At 34.6% G+C, this 14,279-nt stretch overlaps 3 protein-coding genes across 4 annotated transcripts; all 3 read right to left on the reverse strand.

Annotated features, from left to right (window-relative positions):
* Nucleotides 1-1,051: 1,051 nt before the first annotated feature.
* LOC125841253 (glycine-rich protein A3-like) lies at nt 1,052-3,659 on the reverse strand. Of its 2 annotated transcripts, none has more exons than XM_049520340.1 (3): nt 3,509-3,659; nt 1,800-2,110; nt 1,052-1,511 (listed from the first exon to the last, which is right to left on the reverse strand). In XM_049520340.1, the coding sequence occupies exons 2-3, from the start codon at nt 2,095-2,097 to the stop codon at nt 1,243-1,245; spliced, it is 567 nt and encodes a 188-aa protein (XP_049376297.1). In that variant the 5' UTR covers nt 2,098-2,110; nt 3,509-3,659; the 3' UTR covers nt 1,052-1,242. The 2 variants fall into 2 exon arrangements, with proteins under 2 accessions (XP_049376297.1, XP_049376296.1); XM_049520339.1 differs by having other exon boundaries at nt 1,052-1,514; nt 3,509-3,657.
* Nucleotides 3,660-5,044: 1,385 nt separating this feature from the next.
* On the reverse strand, nt 5,045-6,179 carry LOC125841257 (uncharacterized). Its single transcript, XM_049520344.1, has 2 exons — nt 5,661-6,179; nt 5,045-5,370 (listed from the first exon to the last, which is right to left on the reverse strand). The coding sequence occupies exons 1-2, from the start codon at nt 6,073-6,075 to the stop codon at nt 5,192-5,194; spliced, it is 594 nt and encodes a 197-aa protein (XP_049376301.1). The 5' UTR covers nt 6,076-6,179; the 3' UTR covers nt 5,045-5,191.
* A 1,466-nt stretch (nt 6,180-7,645) lies between these two features.
* On the reverse strand, nt 7,646-13,976 carry LOC125841258 (F-box protein SKIP31-like). The gene is made up of 9 exons (XM_049520346.1): nt 13,743-13,976; nt 12,456-12,944; nt 12,193-12,266; nt 11,147-11,222; nt 9,414-9,524; nt 8,937-9,111; nt 8,713-8,831; nt 7,920-7,980; nt 7,646-7,842 (listed from the first exon to the last, which is right to left on the reverse strand). The coding sequence occupies exons 1-9, from the start codon at nt 13,815-13,817 to the stop codon at nt 7,772-7,774; spliced, it is 1,251 nt and encodes a 416-aa protein (XP_049376303.1). The 5' UTR covers nt 13,818-13,976; the 3' UTR covers nt 7,646-7,771.
* Between the last annotated feature and the right edge of the window lie 303 nt (nt 13,977-14,279).

Below are 14,279 nucleotides of genomic sequence, written 5' to 3' on the forward strand. Positions count from 1 at the left end.
AAAAAAAAAACTTCAATTACTCGATACTGGAAATTTTTTCTGGCAGAACAATGAAGAGAGAAACGTTGAAAAAAAAAGAGATAAAATCTGATTTTTATTTGATTTTAACTAATTTGAGTGAATTAAGGCTACTAAATAATCTTAATTAGGTTGGATCCCTTATTTCGTGCCAATTATTAATTATCTACACTAAATTCAAATTAAATTAACACCACAATTTCAATTTTTTTTACCTTTTTACCATCAATTCCTTTTTTTTTTTTAATTCTTCTTTTATTTTTTAATTTTTTTTAAACAACTTTTTTCAATTATTAAAAAAAAAAAAAATTTATAATTTGTTAGAACCTGAAATTTTTAATGTTATAACTTGAAAGTCTAAATCTACTGCTATAACTCGAAAATATTAATATAATGTATGTCATATATGAAAATATCGAGATTTTTCGATATAATCACTTGAAAGATGGATACGTAACAATTTTCTTATAAATTATAAAAATTCATAAAAAGATTAAATGGATATATAGGTCTATACACATTTTTTTGGAGCTTGTCGAATATTATGCAAATAGATAAGATAGTTTGTGCTTTTGAAGACTATTTCCTCAAAAATAAAAACAGAATAAGGGTTTTTAAAAAAAGTAAGAGAATATATGTCTTTTCATAGATTCCCCTAAATTATTTATGCTTTTGTAGTGGGAATTAGAATTAAAAGAAATTCTTCCTCACTAAAAGTTCTCCATTATGGGCCAAAAAGCTCTTCCTCACTAAAATTATTTATGCTTTTGTAGAGGTAACTCCCACTAGTCCGGTGTGACGAACTCGACCCAGAAGGCAAATTCCTTGCAACTTGAGACATCCGATATGAAAATCCAAGCCCAAACGACTCGGCTTCACAATTTATTAACTTCACACAGAAACAAACAATTGATAACAAGACTTGAAAAAAGGTCTGGAGCTTTTTCAATCACGGAGTTAGTACTGCAATACTGTACAAAAAAGCTAGGAAATGAAGCGATTGAGCGCGAATACAGAAGAAGATGGGAAGAAATAAGGAAAGCTTATGCCCCTATGGAGCAATTCAACTGCAGAGTCTCACTCAAATTAGTATTTGAAAATGCAATATAACAAGACAACATCTTACAGGCCTATAGGCCATAATAACATGTAGTATGTCTTATTTAAAGAGACGAACATTAGCACACTGTAAAGCCAGCTGAAGTCTTCGATACTATAACTAGTTTACTTCCACTTCTTGAATTTACCTCCGAACATCCCTCCCTTGCCATGCTTAAACTTGCCGTGCTTTCCATGTTTGAATTTCCCTCCCTTGCCATGCTTAAACTTGCCTCCTCCATAATGACCACCTCCATAATGACTGCCGCCTCCAACAAATGGCACACCATGTCCTCCTCCCATGTGAGATCCACCGTGTGACAGCTTATGAGCGCCATACGCAGCAGCTGCAGCTGCAGCACCTCCAGCTAACATTACCCCCATGCCACCATGTCCTCCTGAAAAGTAACAAGCAAACAAACACGAAAAATTAATAATGAGGAAATTGTCAAGATGTACTTGGTCACAAAAGTCGCAACATATTATAAATGTTCATTATTTTCCTGCATCTAGTTGTTCAAGTGATACCATTGCTATCAAAGAAACTTAACTAGACAAATCCAAAAAGGGTGCAACCAATTAGACAGTATCTTATTGGGATGTCCGGGGGTTGTTGACAGCCTATAAATTACTAAATGAAGTCTTTACAAGTCACTTCCAAGAAACTTGGGAAGAAATAATACCTGACTGGTGTGTAGCACCATGATGGCCTGCAGGAGGATATCCCTGTGGAGGATATCCTTGTTGTGGAGGATATCCAGCAGGTGGATATCCTCCTTGCGGAGGATAACCCTGTTGTGGATACCCTTGCTGTGGAGGGTACCCTTGTTGTGGTGGGTACCCTTGAGGAGGATACCCTTGCTGCGGAGGGTAACCACCATGCTGTGGAGGATACTGTCCTGGATGTCCGTGATGACCACCCATACCTCCCATTATATTGTTAAAGAGTCCCTTATCAGAATCATCCTTACCACCTCCCATATTTCACTAGTACCTAAAACAGATAAATACTTGTCAGACATATTACAACAATGACTAACTAGGAATGAAATCAAATGATATTCGTAGATGATAAAAGATTATGAGCCACAAGATATCAATTACTACTCTTAACTTCAAAACCTACATAATGCTTTCTGAAACATCCAATCAGTCAAAGAAGAATTATGTGCACAACTAATGATCAAGCAACCACTGATTGAACTTGTAGTACATCATATATAGATAGTGCACATCAAGAAACAAGAAAGGTGGACATCAACATAAAGCTGATTGTTAAGTAGGAGAAGTGTTAAATTTTAACACAACAAGCTACAGACAGAATTGCAGGAAGCCAGCTAATATGTTCTGAGCAAGTGAAAATGCAAAAAAACAGACATGAACATTTTTATAAATTTCTATGCAGTACCCTAGCCTCCATTCCTGAATAAGTTTTCAGATCACCCTAAGAAAAAAAAAAACCTTTACCTCTCAAAGATTAGAAGCATCAAAAGTTCTTTTTTTGTTTTGGATAAGTTGGAAACAACTTGCATTTTGAGGAAAAAGGAGAGGCCTTTTTTAGAGGGGTGGATAATAAAGAAGGAAAAGTGACTAAATCTAATGAAACAAAAGGAGCTAAAACCAAAAAACCATTTTTTTTCATGATTTTTTTCTTTTTTTTGGAATCTAAGTTGCATGACTATTTGTTTATAATACATCTTGAAAAAAGACAAAACTCAATTAAAACAGATCTCTATTCCCTTCTACAGCAAAATCATGCAAGAGGACAAAATCCTCATTTTCTAAAGCATCCAAATTCAGTTCCAGAATAGGACAATTCTCAACCCAAAAACAGAAAAAAGGGAACTAATAGTCTCTCTTTCCAATTCAACAAACCAAAATTTAAAACCCAATGACTCATCAACTCATCAGCTCATCAGCTAAACAGAAAATACAGAGAAAACACAAAATCAGCTCAGAAAAAATTGGTCCAACTCTATAATGGTTGATCATACAAAAAAAAATGGTAAAAACCAAATCTTCTGTTTTTCCATTTAATCAAAACCCAAATAAAAAAAAGTCACAAGGGAAGAAACAATCAAACTTGAATTTCCAAAATCAGTTTGTTTTTTTTTAAAAAAAAAGCTGATCTAATCTGTAGTCGGTGGTCATAGAAACAAAAATCAAAAGGGTAGACTCAAAATCCTTTAATTTTCCCATTAACAAAAACCCAAATCTAGAAAACATGAAAAGGGTACAAAAAGATCAAACTTTTAATTACAAAAGACCAGATCTTGAGTTTTCAGACTGATGATCATCATCTGGGCAATTCAGATAATTCATGCATGGATTAACAAATCATCAAACAAGAGAAAAGCATCATCAATGGGGTAAAAGGAGAAGGGGTTCTTACAGATTTATCTCCTTGAGAAGTTGAACGAACGTTTGTTTAACAAACGATATGGTCTATGAATGGAGTATTTGAAGGGCTATTTGTGAATGAGATATTTCAATGATTCCACGCGTTACTTAAACGCGTACATGACGTGTGCTACTTTCAATAAGGAAAAAGCCAAAATATACAAATCTTAGCAACTACTCCTAGTGTTATATTATTACTTTTAATAAATATAATATTTGGATACTATATATGTATATTGAAAAAATTATCTAAATATATAACTTATTTTATTATATTTTCTGAAATTTTCTATTATTTGAACAAATTATAAAAAAATCATATTTTATGTGATGTATCAGTCAGATATATTACTTTACGCGATATATCGAAACGTTACTTTACGCGATGTATCGGTTACGTGATGTATCGAGATATCGAGTGATGTATTCGAACATGAGACGCGATGTATCAGGACGTTAACGGATGTATCCAAAACCAGAACGCGATGTACCGGGACATTTTGGAATGTATTCAAATTCCATCAAATTTAAGAATTTTTTGTAATTTGAAAAGAGTTGGAATGTGATGTAATTAACTCTTAACACTATGGAATTTGTGTAAAATCTACATTATTATATCGATTTTAATGGTTACATTACATAATATTGCACGTCAATCTATAAGAAAAGTAGAATACGAGGTAGAACTATTATAAAAAGGTAGGTAAATAATAAAATAAGATTTTTAAATACTAAATAAAGATAAATTAAAAATATTAAAGTAATTACTCAATCTCACTAAATTGATTGTTACATAAAATAAGACTTTTGTTTCGTATTTGACGATAGATTTAAATGATACAAATATAATAAAATTTAAGTAACAAACATGATATCTAAACTTAAAATACAATATTACAACAATTAACAACCATTCAAACGGGGTGTGATATGAATCATATTTTTTTAAATTTAATTTTAAGAAGATCATAGAATATTATTTTTTTTTAAAAAAAAGTTTTTTGCTCATATAAAAGAAGAATAAAACGACTATCAAAAAATATGGAGCAATTGATAAAATAATTTTTTCAGTAATTAAAGGTTTTAATTTTAAATCCTAAATATAAAAATATTCTTAATAAAAAACACTAGCTTCAAATGAATCTTATCTAATATGAATTCAAATTAATTAGCCCAACACTACTTGAAATACCATATGCAAAACAAAAAGAAGAAAGAATAAAACATGCACAACGAATGAATTCTTCTATTTAATTAGTTGCATTTTTATTTTTTTTGGCTGACACCCTTTATTCCAACTCCTAGAAAATAATAAATAAGCTCAATTAATTTATTTTATAAATATTACATTTTATTCTTTTAAAATAATGAAAAACGGAGTGAAATCATATAATTCAAACTCATTTTGAATGTATTTTACTTATTGTAATATTTCAAAAGAAATATGAGTCAAAATCTCAAAATCTTATCCATAAGTTATATATGGACCATAACACACAAACTCCAACGCTAATGATCAATACCATATAAAACGTCTACTACTCATTATTCAAAAAGAGAGTACAAGAATATATCTATTCTAAATTGCAAAATCAGGATAGCATACACAACAATAATAATATCGTATCTTATATAATTCCGCATGTGAAAAATCAGGATAATATACACAAAATGCTTATTTCCACTTCTTGAATTTCTTCCCAAATTTCTTGCCGTACTTCTTGCCACCCTTATACTTGCCCTGTTTGTATTTTCCATGACCATAATGACCTCCGCTGCGTCCATAACTTGCAGCACCATAGGCAGCCGCGACCGCAGCCATGCCTCCGGCCATCAATCCCATGTTTCCGTGCCCTAAAAATGTGTCATGTACGTATACGACTTATTTAATTAGTACGATACAAAAATTACTATAGTATGTGTATAATAATACAAATATCGCTCATTTGTTACTATAACTTAACTAAGTACATATCTAATATTGGATAAAGTATATATATGGTCTCACAAAAAGTTAGAGATATAACATGTGTGTATATATAAACATAACAACTCTAAACATGTCATGTGAGATGTCATGAGTAATTAACATGTTTTTTTTATATCCTTAATTATTAGTTTAATTAATTAATGAAGATTGATACCTGATTTGTTTGAAGTGTAACCTGCTGGAGGATATCCTTGTGGGGGATATGCACCACCTTGTGGAGGATATGCACCAGCCGGGGGATAACCTTGTGGGGGGTATCCACCAGCAGGGGGATATCCTTGTGCTAGAGGATAGGCTCCAGCTGGGGGATATCCTTGTGTTGGAGGATAGGCTCCATCCGGTGGATATCCTTGTGCAGGAGGATACCCTTGTGGAGGGTAAGCTACTGGCTGCGGAGGGTATCCTTGTGCAGGTGGATATTCTTGAGCGGGTGGATACCCTTGAGGAGGATATCCTTGTGGAGGGTAAGCACCTAGCTGAGGAGGATATCCTTGTGGAGGGTAAGCTCCTGGCTGAGGAGGATATTGTCCTGAAGGATAACCAAATTGTTTATTTTTACCGCCTCCCATTCTTCACGAATACCTAATTTTGACAAGAGTATAGAAATTAGGACATATTGATTTCAAAAAGTAATGGAACATTATGCAAAACAATATACGTACAGAAAATATGGGCTATTCTTATATATTTCTTACAGGTTCTCTTATATTGTTGAAGTGCAATATTTTGGAATGAAGAATGAAAGATAAGGTAGAAAAAAAATAACACAATGTAAGTAGTGGATAAGTATTTATATGTTTTTTTTCTTGGTTAATATATTGAGTGGTTGTCCAGTAACATATTAACCAATGACTTTGGTGGGTGATCATTGAATATTGAGGTAATTTATTGGTTGGTGACTTGGTTCACAAACATCAAAAGTCAAAACCATATACTAATTAATGAGCAAATATGGAGGAGTATAATTTAAGAAAGTGTTTTCGTACAATTACTAACATATATATAACTTAATTGTTTTTAGTTCTCATCAATATTGGAGACATTGAATTATAATGACCGCGTGGAAAATAAATGAAATGAGATTTCTTGCTCTTTTATAATTTGAATAGGAGAAAAAATTATCTTTTCATATCTCTTAAATGTAAAATTGAATATCTCTTATAAAAACGACATAAAACTTGATTTTCTTTTATAACGAATTAAAAAATCATTTCTTCAAAAAAAAAATGTCAATGCCATCAATCAATTACGAGAGAAATTAGTATACTTGATTGTGAGATGCACGTGCCTTGAGGGAGTTAGACTTCAATATAAACAATGGATAAGGTGGGTCATTAGTCATTACTCAAATAACCATTTTTGCTTATCTCAACATTTGGAGTATTTTTTTTTTGCTTCGTTTCCTATATCTCAACATTACTCAAATTTTAAATAATTTTTTTATGTTCTAAATAAGGGTACTAAAAGTGGTTATTTGGTGTCATTTCTACCTCTTGCTCACTTCGATTGGACTTTAACAACTTAGGAAAAAATGATGGATCGCTAACAATAACTTGTCAAAACCTCTACCTATATTTTCTCTAACATTCACTTGCTCGTTCCTTTCTCATGAAAATGATCTCTACCGTCCGTTTTAATACACAACACGGGCATTTTCAGAGAGTTGTATATGCACAAGTGAAAGCAAAAACAAATGTACCATATAACTAGTACATGTGTACCTTTTTTTTTTTTGATGACAAGGGGAACCCGCAGCCGCTACCCTTTGGGTGCGCTCAGGGTAAAACCCCCGCTCCTATGCAATAGCTCGCAAACCACATAGGAGAGGTAACCCGCACTAGGCAAGCCTGGTGCGACGAGCTCGACCCAGAAGGCAAACCCCTTGCTTTCGCTGGCAAGGGGTTTCGAACTTGAGACCTCCAACATGGAAGTCCCAAGCTCAAACCACTGGGCCACCCCGAAGGGTAGTACATGTGTACCTACCATGCATTAAGTCCTATTTGTTTCAATTCCCCTCCAGGATCAATCTAAGCTCTCCCAAAACATGGTTATTTCCTACCCAGTATAGTTTTGAGAATACCTCCATCATGTGCACCCAAAGAAAGATAACAACACATGCAAGAGAAAAAATATTAAGGGAAAAACCAAACTTTGTAATACTTTGATTTAGAGATCTACAATTACAGTACAAGATTGAAACAAGACTGCTAGAATGTCATTATTGGAAACCAAAGGTTTTTAACTATACTTATCAGCAGTGGGGGATCAGCAAAAGCGTAAAGCATCTTCTAGTTCTTTCTCATCGTCACAGTTATATCCCAGTAAATAAGCTCGAGCTGAGACAAAAAAGAAGAGATATTAGGAGAGGAGCAATCAAGAAGCTAGAAGGCAAAACTGATAAAAAGGTATATACCAAAACGACCCGATCCCATGAATGGCTCTGCTTCATCTGTAGTGCCAACTTGTTGCTGCTCCTGTTATAAACTTAAAATTAGCCAAAACTATGCTACATTATACATTAAATATGCAAAACATTCAAGTTTTAACATCTATAGCTGTATTATCACTTGGTAGCAAGCTCATTATCACAGATAGGAGATGCTACTATCAATTCAAGGATATACTTACAACGGACGCATTATACAGGCACTAGGTGCAAATAGAAGATACAGTAACCAAAATCTGCTGCAAGATACATCATACATTCTCACAAATCAAAATCAAGCATGAACAAGCTTCACATATAGCCTTCACATATAGCCTAAAACATCACAAAAGAAGAACGAGAACAATTTAGACAGTCAAGGAGACAGTTGACTTGCTTTTCGTTCCATCTTTCACAACTGCTGTATTCTAGTAGTGTTAACATATCAGTGCAACAGCTCTTAAATTTTCAGTAAATAGATAAGCAAATTTCGGTATTTGAATAGTGTGCTTACCCAGCACAATTACCAAACAAGTAAGCTTCAGTGCTTTCAAGTTTCAACTACTGATTTGACAGGAAATTCAGGGAACATTTTACCAATGCAAAAGGTGTCAAAACAACAGAAAACCATAGCCTTTGAAGTTTATCTTTTACTTTTGCTGTAGTTCCAAGTTGCATTAGAACAACCAACAAACTCTTTCAGCTATGGAACATGAATTTTCCTTCTCTCATAAATTTCGTTTCTTTCAAAAATAGCATCCTCAAGTGACTTGTTTCTTACCCCATCTAGTTCCATTTCGGAAGGTGACAACATCCTATCAAAACAGTGGCCTGAAATGGTACACACCAGAAGACCATTTATAGGATCAGATACAACTTCCCTACATGTGTCATCACAAACTGCACAACCACACAAAAAAGAGACCCATAAGCAACAGTAGGTTGAGATCACTCTCATTGTATGTATCTAATGAATAGGTTGCAATGAAGCAAACCATTTCTTACCATGGACATATCCAGTTTTCTCACAAACATATACATCTCCTATTTGATAGTAAGTGCACGTCTCCCCAGAGCACACATGATCAATCACCACTTTATCACCCAGACCTTTGCTTTTCTTCCAAGTAGAGACTTGATCAGCAACTGTCTTATCAAGAATTATTCGGTCATCATTTACCTGTACATTAAAGCCATGGAAAGGTAAGTACTCATAAGAAATCTTGACACATAACTAAGGGAAATAAACATGAAGGGTCTTAACAGTTTATTTTAGTTAGTATCATTTTTCTCGCTGTTTATATCTTGTTTTCACCCGGGAAAAAAGAAAACTAAAAGGAATAACATTGTTCAGGAAATAAAAAGGAAAGGTTTCTGGACAATTTACAGCCAAAAATCAGAGAAGTGAAATTATGAATTTATTTGGAATTGTCTATATTCATATGCAGTACTATGAAGTTCTTTGAGAAGACCTTCAGTTACCTCAGACGGAGGAGGAGCTTGGCTTCTTTTTGCTGCCTGCATTTGGATGTAATACTCCTTAAATTCCATAGGAGTATTCCTGACAAACTCCATCATATCATCTGCATCACGCTGCAGTAGAAGTATTCAATTCAACCAAAATTAAATTAAATCTGAGGATACATAAAATTAGTAAATCATAAAGCACATTTAATGTTGCTGTGTTAGGTACCGTTATACAGAAATACATACACACTACAGAAAATGAAATCAAAATTAACATTCCAAATGCATCACTTAAGTATCTCGTTGACAGAAATGAGAAGACAGTTCACCTGGCACTTCCCCTATATATTTTTACCATGTCCCTTCAAAACCTTAAGTGTTCTCCAGGTCAAAAATTTGAAATATTTTCCATACTGTATCCATTATGCTTCAAATTTTGCATTCCTTAAGCTAGAATTGGCTCGTCAAAGAGTAGTAAACCTAATATTGACCAACTTTTAACCTTGTCCCGTTCAAGTATACAAAATGATCAGCTCAATTTAGGAATGTTTTGAAACGTGTGATCATTTGATCTAAAAGCTTACACCTTTAGCGAGTAGCACAGTTTTATCAACTTAGTTATATTACGTCTCAACATATCCCCTCACATTTTGGCTTGATTACTATTTCATGGGTTAAACACGTGGAATCTATTTTAGCTTTTTGGAATGGCACAGAGATTTGAACATAGGACCTCTTGCTTGCTCTGTTATCATGTAAATAAAATGGATTTTGGATCCAATTTAACCTCAACGCTAGCTCATGAAGTGAAGATTGTCCACGTTTATATAAAGAGACAATAGCACATTCCCTCAATCAATGTGGAACATTTTAACATCCATCGTACTTCCAGGAATAGACATTTGAAGCATGAAAAATATAACTTAGGAACTCAATATTCCGTAAACCAAGAATAGGGATGGATCCAGCTCTAATACCATGTTGAAGTGTGTGACCATCTCAACTAAGAACTTAAATTGTTTGAGAGAGCACAATTTTAACAACTTATTATATTATGTGTCACCGATTAACCCTCTCCAAGAAAGTTTGTTTTCAATTTTCAGTTCTACTCTCAAACTTAGAACTACTCACAAATTGATAGATTAAATGGATGAGTATATGCTTACTATAGCTAAGATAAAAAAGAAACAAAAAAAGTAAACCAGAATTTATGTAGGTGGTGATTTCTCGAATGATCCTTCAACTTTATCTACTATAGTAGTATAGTAACAAACTATTTTTTTTCACATTACAATAACTAAGCTTTACTCACTATAATAATCGAGTCACTAACCTTGGTAGGGAAGTTTTGTCGTCTATGTTGCTTGGACTCTCCAAAAATGCTGTTGCACTTATGTCGAATCCTCCAATAATGCACTATTTTTGGAGGATCTGAGTTCTGACACACACCCGAGTCCCGACAACATTTTTGAAGAGTCCGAGCAGCATAGTTTGTCGTTATAGTGGGTAAAAGTTTAGTGACTTAACTGTTATGGTAGGTAAAATATAGTTGCTTTGAGACAAAAAAAGATAGTTCTGTTACTTTACTGTTATAGTGGATAAAGTTTAGTTAACTCAATGCAACAAAAAACAATTTGCAACTTAATGTTAATAATTAGTAAACTTTAGTGACTAAACATGAAATTAACTTGTGCAGTTTTAATTCTTAGCCAATGACAAATGGAACATACATTTGAACAGAAGGATACCTGGATGTAAAGCTTCTTCCAAGCACAGTCGCGTGGCTTTCTAGTTGGGAGCAACAGACCCCATCGCATCCGATACCTAAATGAAATACATTTACCATTCATCAGAATGAAAATTTGAGCTCCAGAAATATGTTTATAGGCGAGAATGAATAAGTAAATGAATGAAAAGGAGCCCTTTTCTCAGCCTATTCTAATTTCACTATTCTATTACTGAAAGTCACGGTTGTAGAAAGAAAGTCTACGGAAGTGGGAAAACTGACTTCTAGTTAGAGTTGGCGGTCTTTTAACACAAAGGTAGTCATGGTCCATGAAAACAATATTTATTTGTCAGGGGATGTCAAATGATTCAAATGTTAAAAACACGCAGTGAGAGACGAATTGGAATTCCACACCAGTCATTGGGAAATGAACTCCCACTTCCCAGGGCACCAAGGAAGGTATGTCTCCTCGTGTGGTTGACAGCCAAGTAAGTGATCCTGACAACAGAGAATTTGAGGAAGAGGAGAATAACATGTGCTAGTTGGTACTATATGTGTAGATGTTTGGGAGAAGATGTAGATAACCTTTTGTTGCATTGCCTAGTGGCTACACGGTTGTGGTCTGTTGTCCTGAAATGGTTTGGGATTCTATGGGTGATGACAGGTACAGTGAAGGAGGTGTTGCCTAGTTGGGCTCTAAGGAGGAGGAAGAGAAAACAGGGGGTCTGGAATGTTGCTCCACTAGCCACTATGTGGGTTCTATTAGAGAGAAACATGAGAGCATTTGAAAGAGTGTCAGTAATTTTGTTAAGTTGAGAAATAGTCTCTTGTTTCTAATTTCTTTTTGGTGCTCCTACGTGGTACCCATGTGTATGGAGGATTAGTGTTCTTTCGTAGAGAACCATACTTCTGTTGTAGGTTCTCTCGTTTTTGGTATACAGCTTTTATATAGTATTTTCCCATCATTAATAAACTATTTACCTTATCAAAAACAAAGCACGCATCCATTTAGAGGGAGATGGGAAAGGAGGAGACAATGGGAACAGACACAAGGTGCAGAATACTTACAGCCAGCGCCACAAGGATTCATCAGAAGCAGCAAAATTTAAAAACTTGCAGACCATTGTACATGCCACAAGATCCTGACAGATTTACCATAGAACAGACAAAAGTTTTAGACAACAGAAAATCAGAAAAGAAATGCACATCAAAACCACAAATGGATCTAGCCCTCCACTCCCTATCTGTTCTCCTTGTTTGCAAATGCAAATATTTTGACAAGCAGTATAGAAAAGCTAAAAAATAATTAACAGAAAAAATAACGTGAATACCTCTGGTGAGAGGAACTTGAGGATGTGACGGAGCAATTCTGGAGGGACTTTGCTGAGAATCCCCGTCTCTATTCTACTTGGGACCTGCCTCATGTTGTCGCTTATATAAGCAACACTGTTATTATTATCCATGACACTCTGACTCATCCTTAGAGGTGAGGATGCACATTCAACTTCAGCTGGTGCTGACAAAGATGGAGATGATAGTAATGCCTTCACCTTTTCCTCCTCGTCTTCCTCCTCCTCCTCAATTTTCATTACCTTTGCTTCCCTCTTCTCTTCCTCCTCCTCCTCATCTTGTTCCCTCTTCTCCTTTCCCTCAATCTCATCCTCATACTCAGACTCATCCTCATCCTCCAGAGCTCTCATTTTCTTTGTTACTCGCTCCTCCTCTCCTTCAAATCCATCATTACCATCTTCAACGTTAAGGCGCTTACCTTTCCTCTTTACATCACCTTCGTCCATGATATCCTCTACGATCTCTTCATCCTGAAACAGAAGAATCGATTATCAAGTTCTAATTAAGTGCATATAGCTTGTACCAAAAGATCAGATGCACACATAAATACGAAATGAATGAAATGAAATATCCTCCAACTCCCCCCACGAGAAGAACACAAGAAGTGACAGATATTTCCCCCAAAAAAAAACACGTCTGCCCATGCACGGTGCAGATGCACCTAGTACTCTCGTAGCACATGATCGGTCACCCTTTTACCAAATTTTCCCCACAGAAAATAACCATTTTCCTCAATTCATGGCTGTCAAAACAACAAAGAGAAAGAGAATATCTTGAAACCAATTCAGTAAAACACAAAAACCGTAAAAAGATCATAATTTTCCTCATGTGTTTTACTAGCAGCTGGAAATTAACAAATGAATAGGATCTTCCTCACGTTTAATATGTATCAATTTCATACTCATCTGTATCTCTCTTTTGTAATTATAGATGAAAACAACAAGCGGGAAATAATCCAGGCTCAGCCCTATATCTTCTATTCCATCATATTTTCCTCTTAAGAAACTTAATTTCAGCTGAACAATCAAGTCTTTCTTTCTTCCCTTTTCTCTTGGTAATTAAAATAAGGAAATTAACCAGATCCACTAATTTCTCTCAAGTACCCAATTAATTTCCGTTCTTCTTCTTAGCTCAAGAACCCTATCATAGGGAAACAATATAAGGAAGCTCATACCGATCCGGAAAATTCCATTTCTACAATTAATTATCCAAAACACAATTCTTATAACTAATGGTAGAATCAGAATGTAGAGATTCCGATAATTTACCTGGTCAGAGAGAGTGAAGATCTCCGATTCAATATATTGAACAAGTGGTTCATCTTCATCGTCGAAGATTGCCATGATTTAAGCTTTAACTCAACCTAGTCCATACACAGATATCAATATGCTGATATGACCGGAGAATGAACGCCGGTGACCGTATAACGTCGGCCAATATACGCCGTAGATTGAATCGAGGTCTCATGGATTGGAAAAAAAAAGATTTTGGAAATTTGCTTAGCGAGAGAAGATATCGGGTCGGGTAGGATCCGAATATGTTGGATCGGTAAAGAACGATTCGTTTAGTGCGTAAATTGCAGCCATTAGGCAGGAATTTAATTTTTTTCAATTAATAAATTAAATTTTTTTTAATTTTCCTGAATTTTCCAATAGATAAAAGACATGACATGGCTCTGCCCCGTATTTTACTATAAAAAAAATTCATATTATATAGTCGTACACTAATATAATAAGTAAATTATACTAAATAAATATATAATTTTTGTATATTAGCTTACGGCTGTAATTATTTATTTCGGAGCG

Source organism: Solanum stenotomum, chromosome 10, assembly GCF_019186545.1.
Source record: "Solanum stenotomum isolate F172 chromosome 10, ASM1918654v1, whole genome shotgun sequence".
NCBI classification, from domain to species: Eukaryota; Viridiplantae; Streptophyta; class Magnoliopsida; order Solanales; family Solanaceae; genus Solanum; species Solanum stenotomum.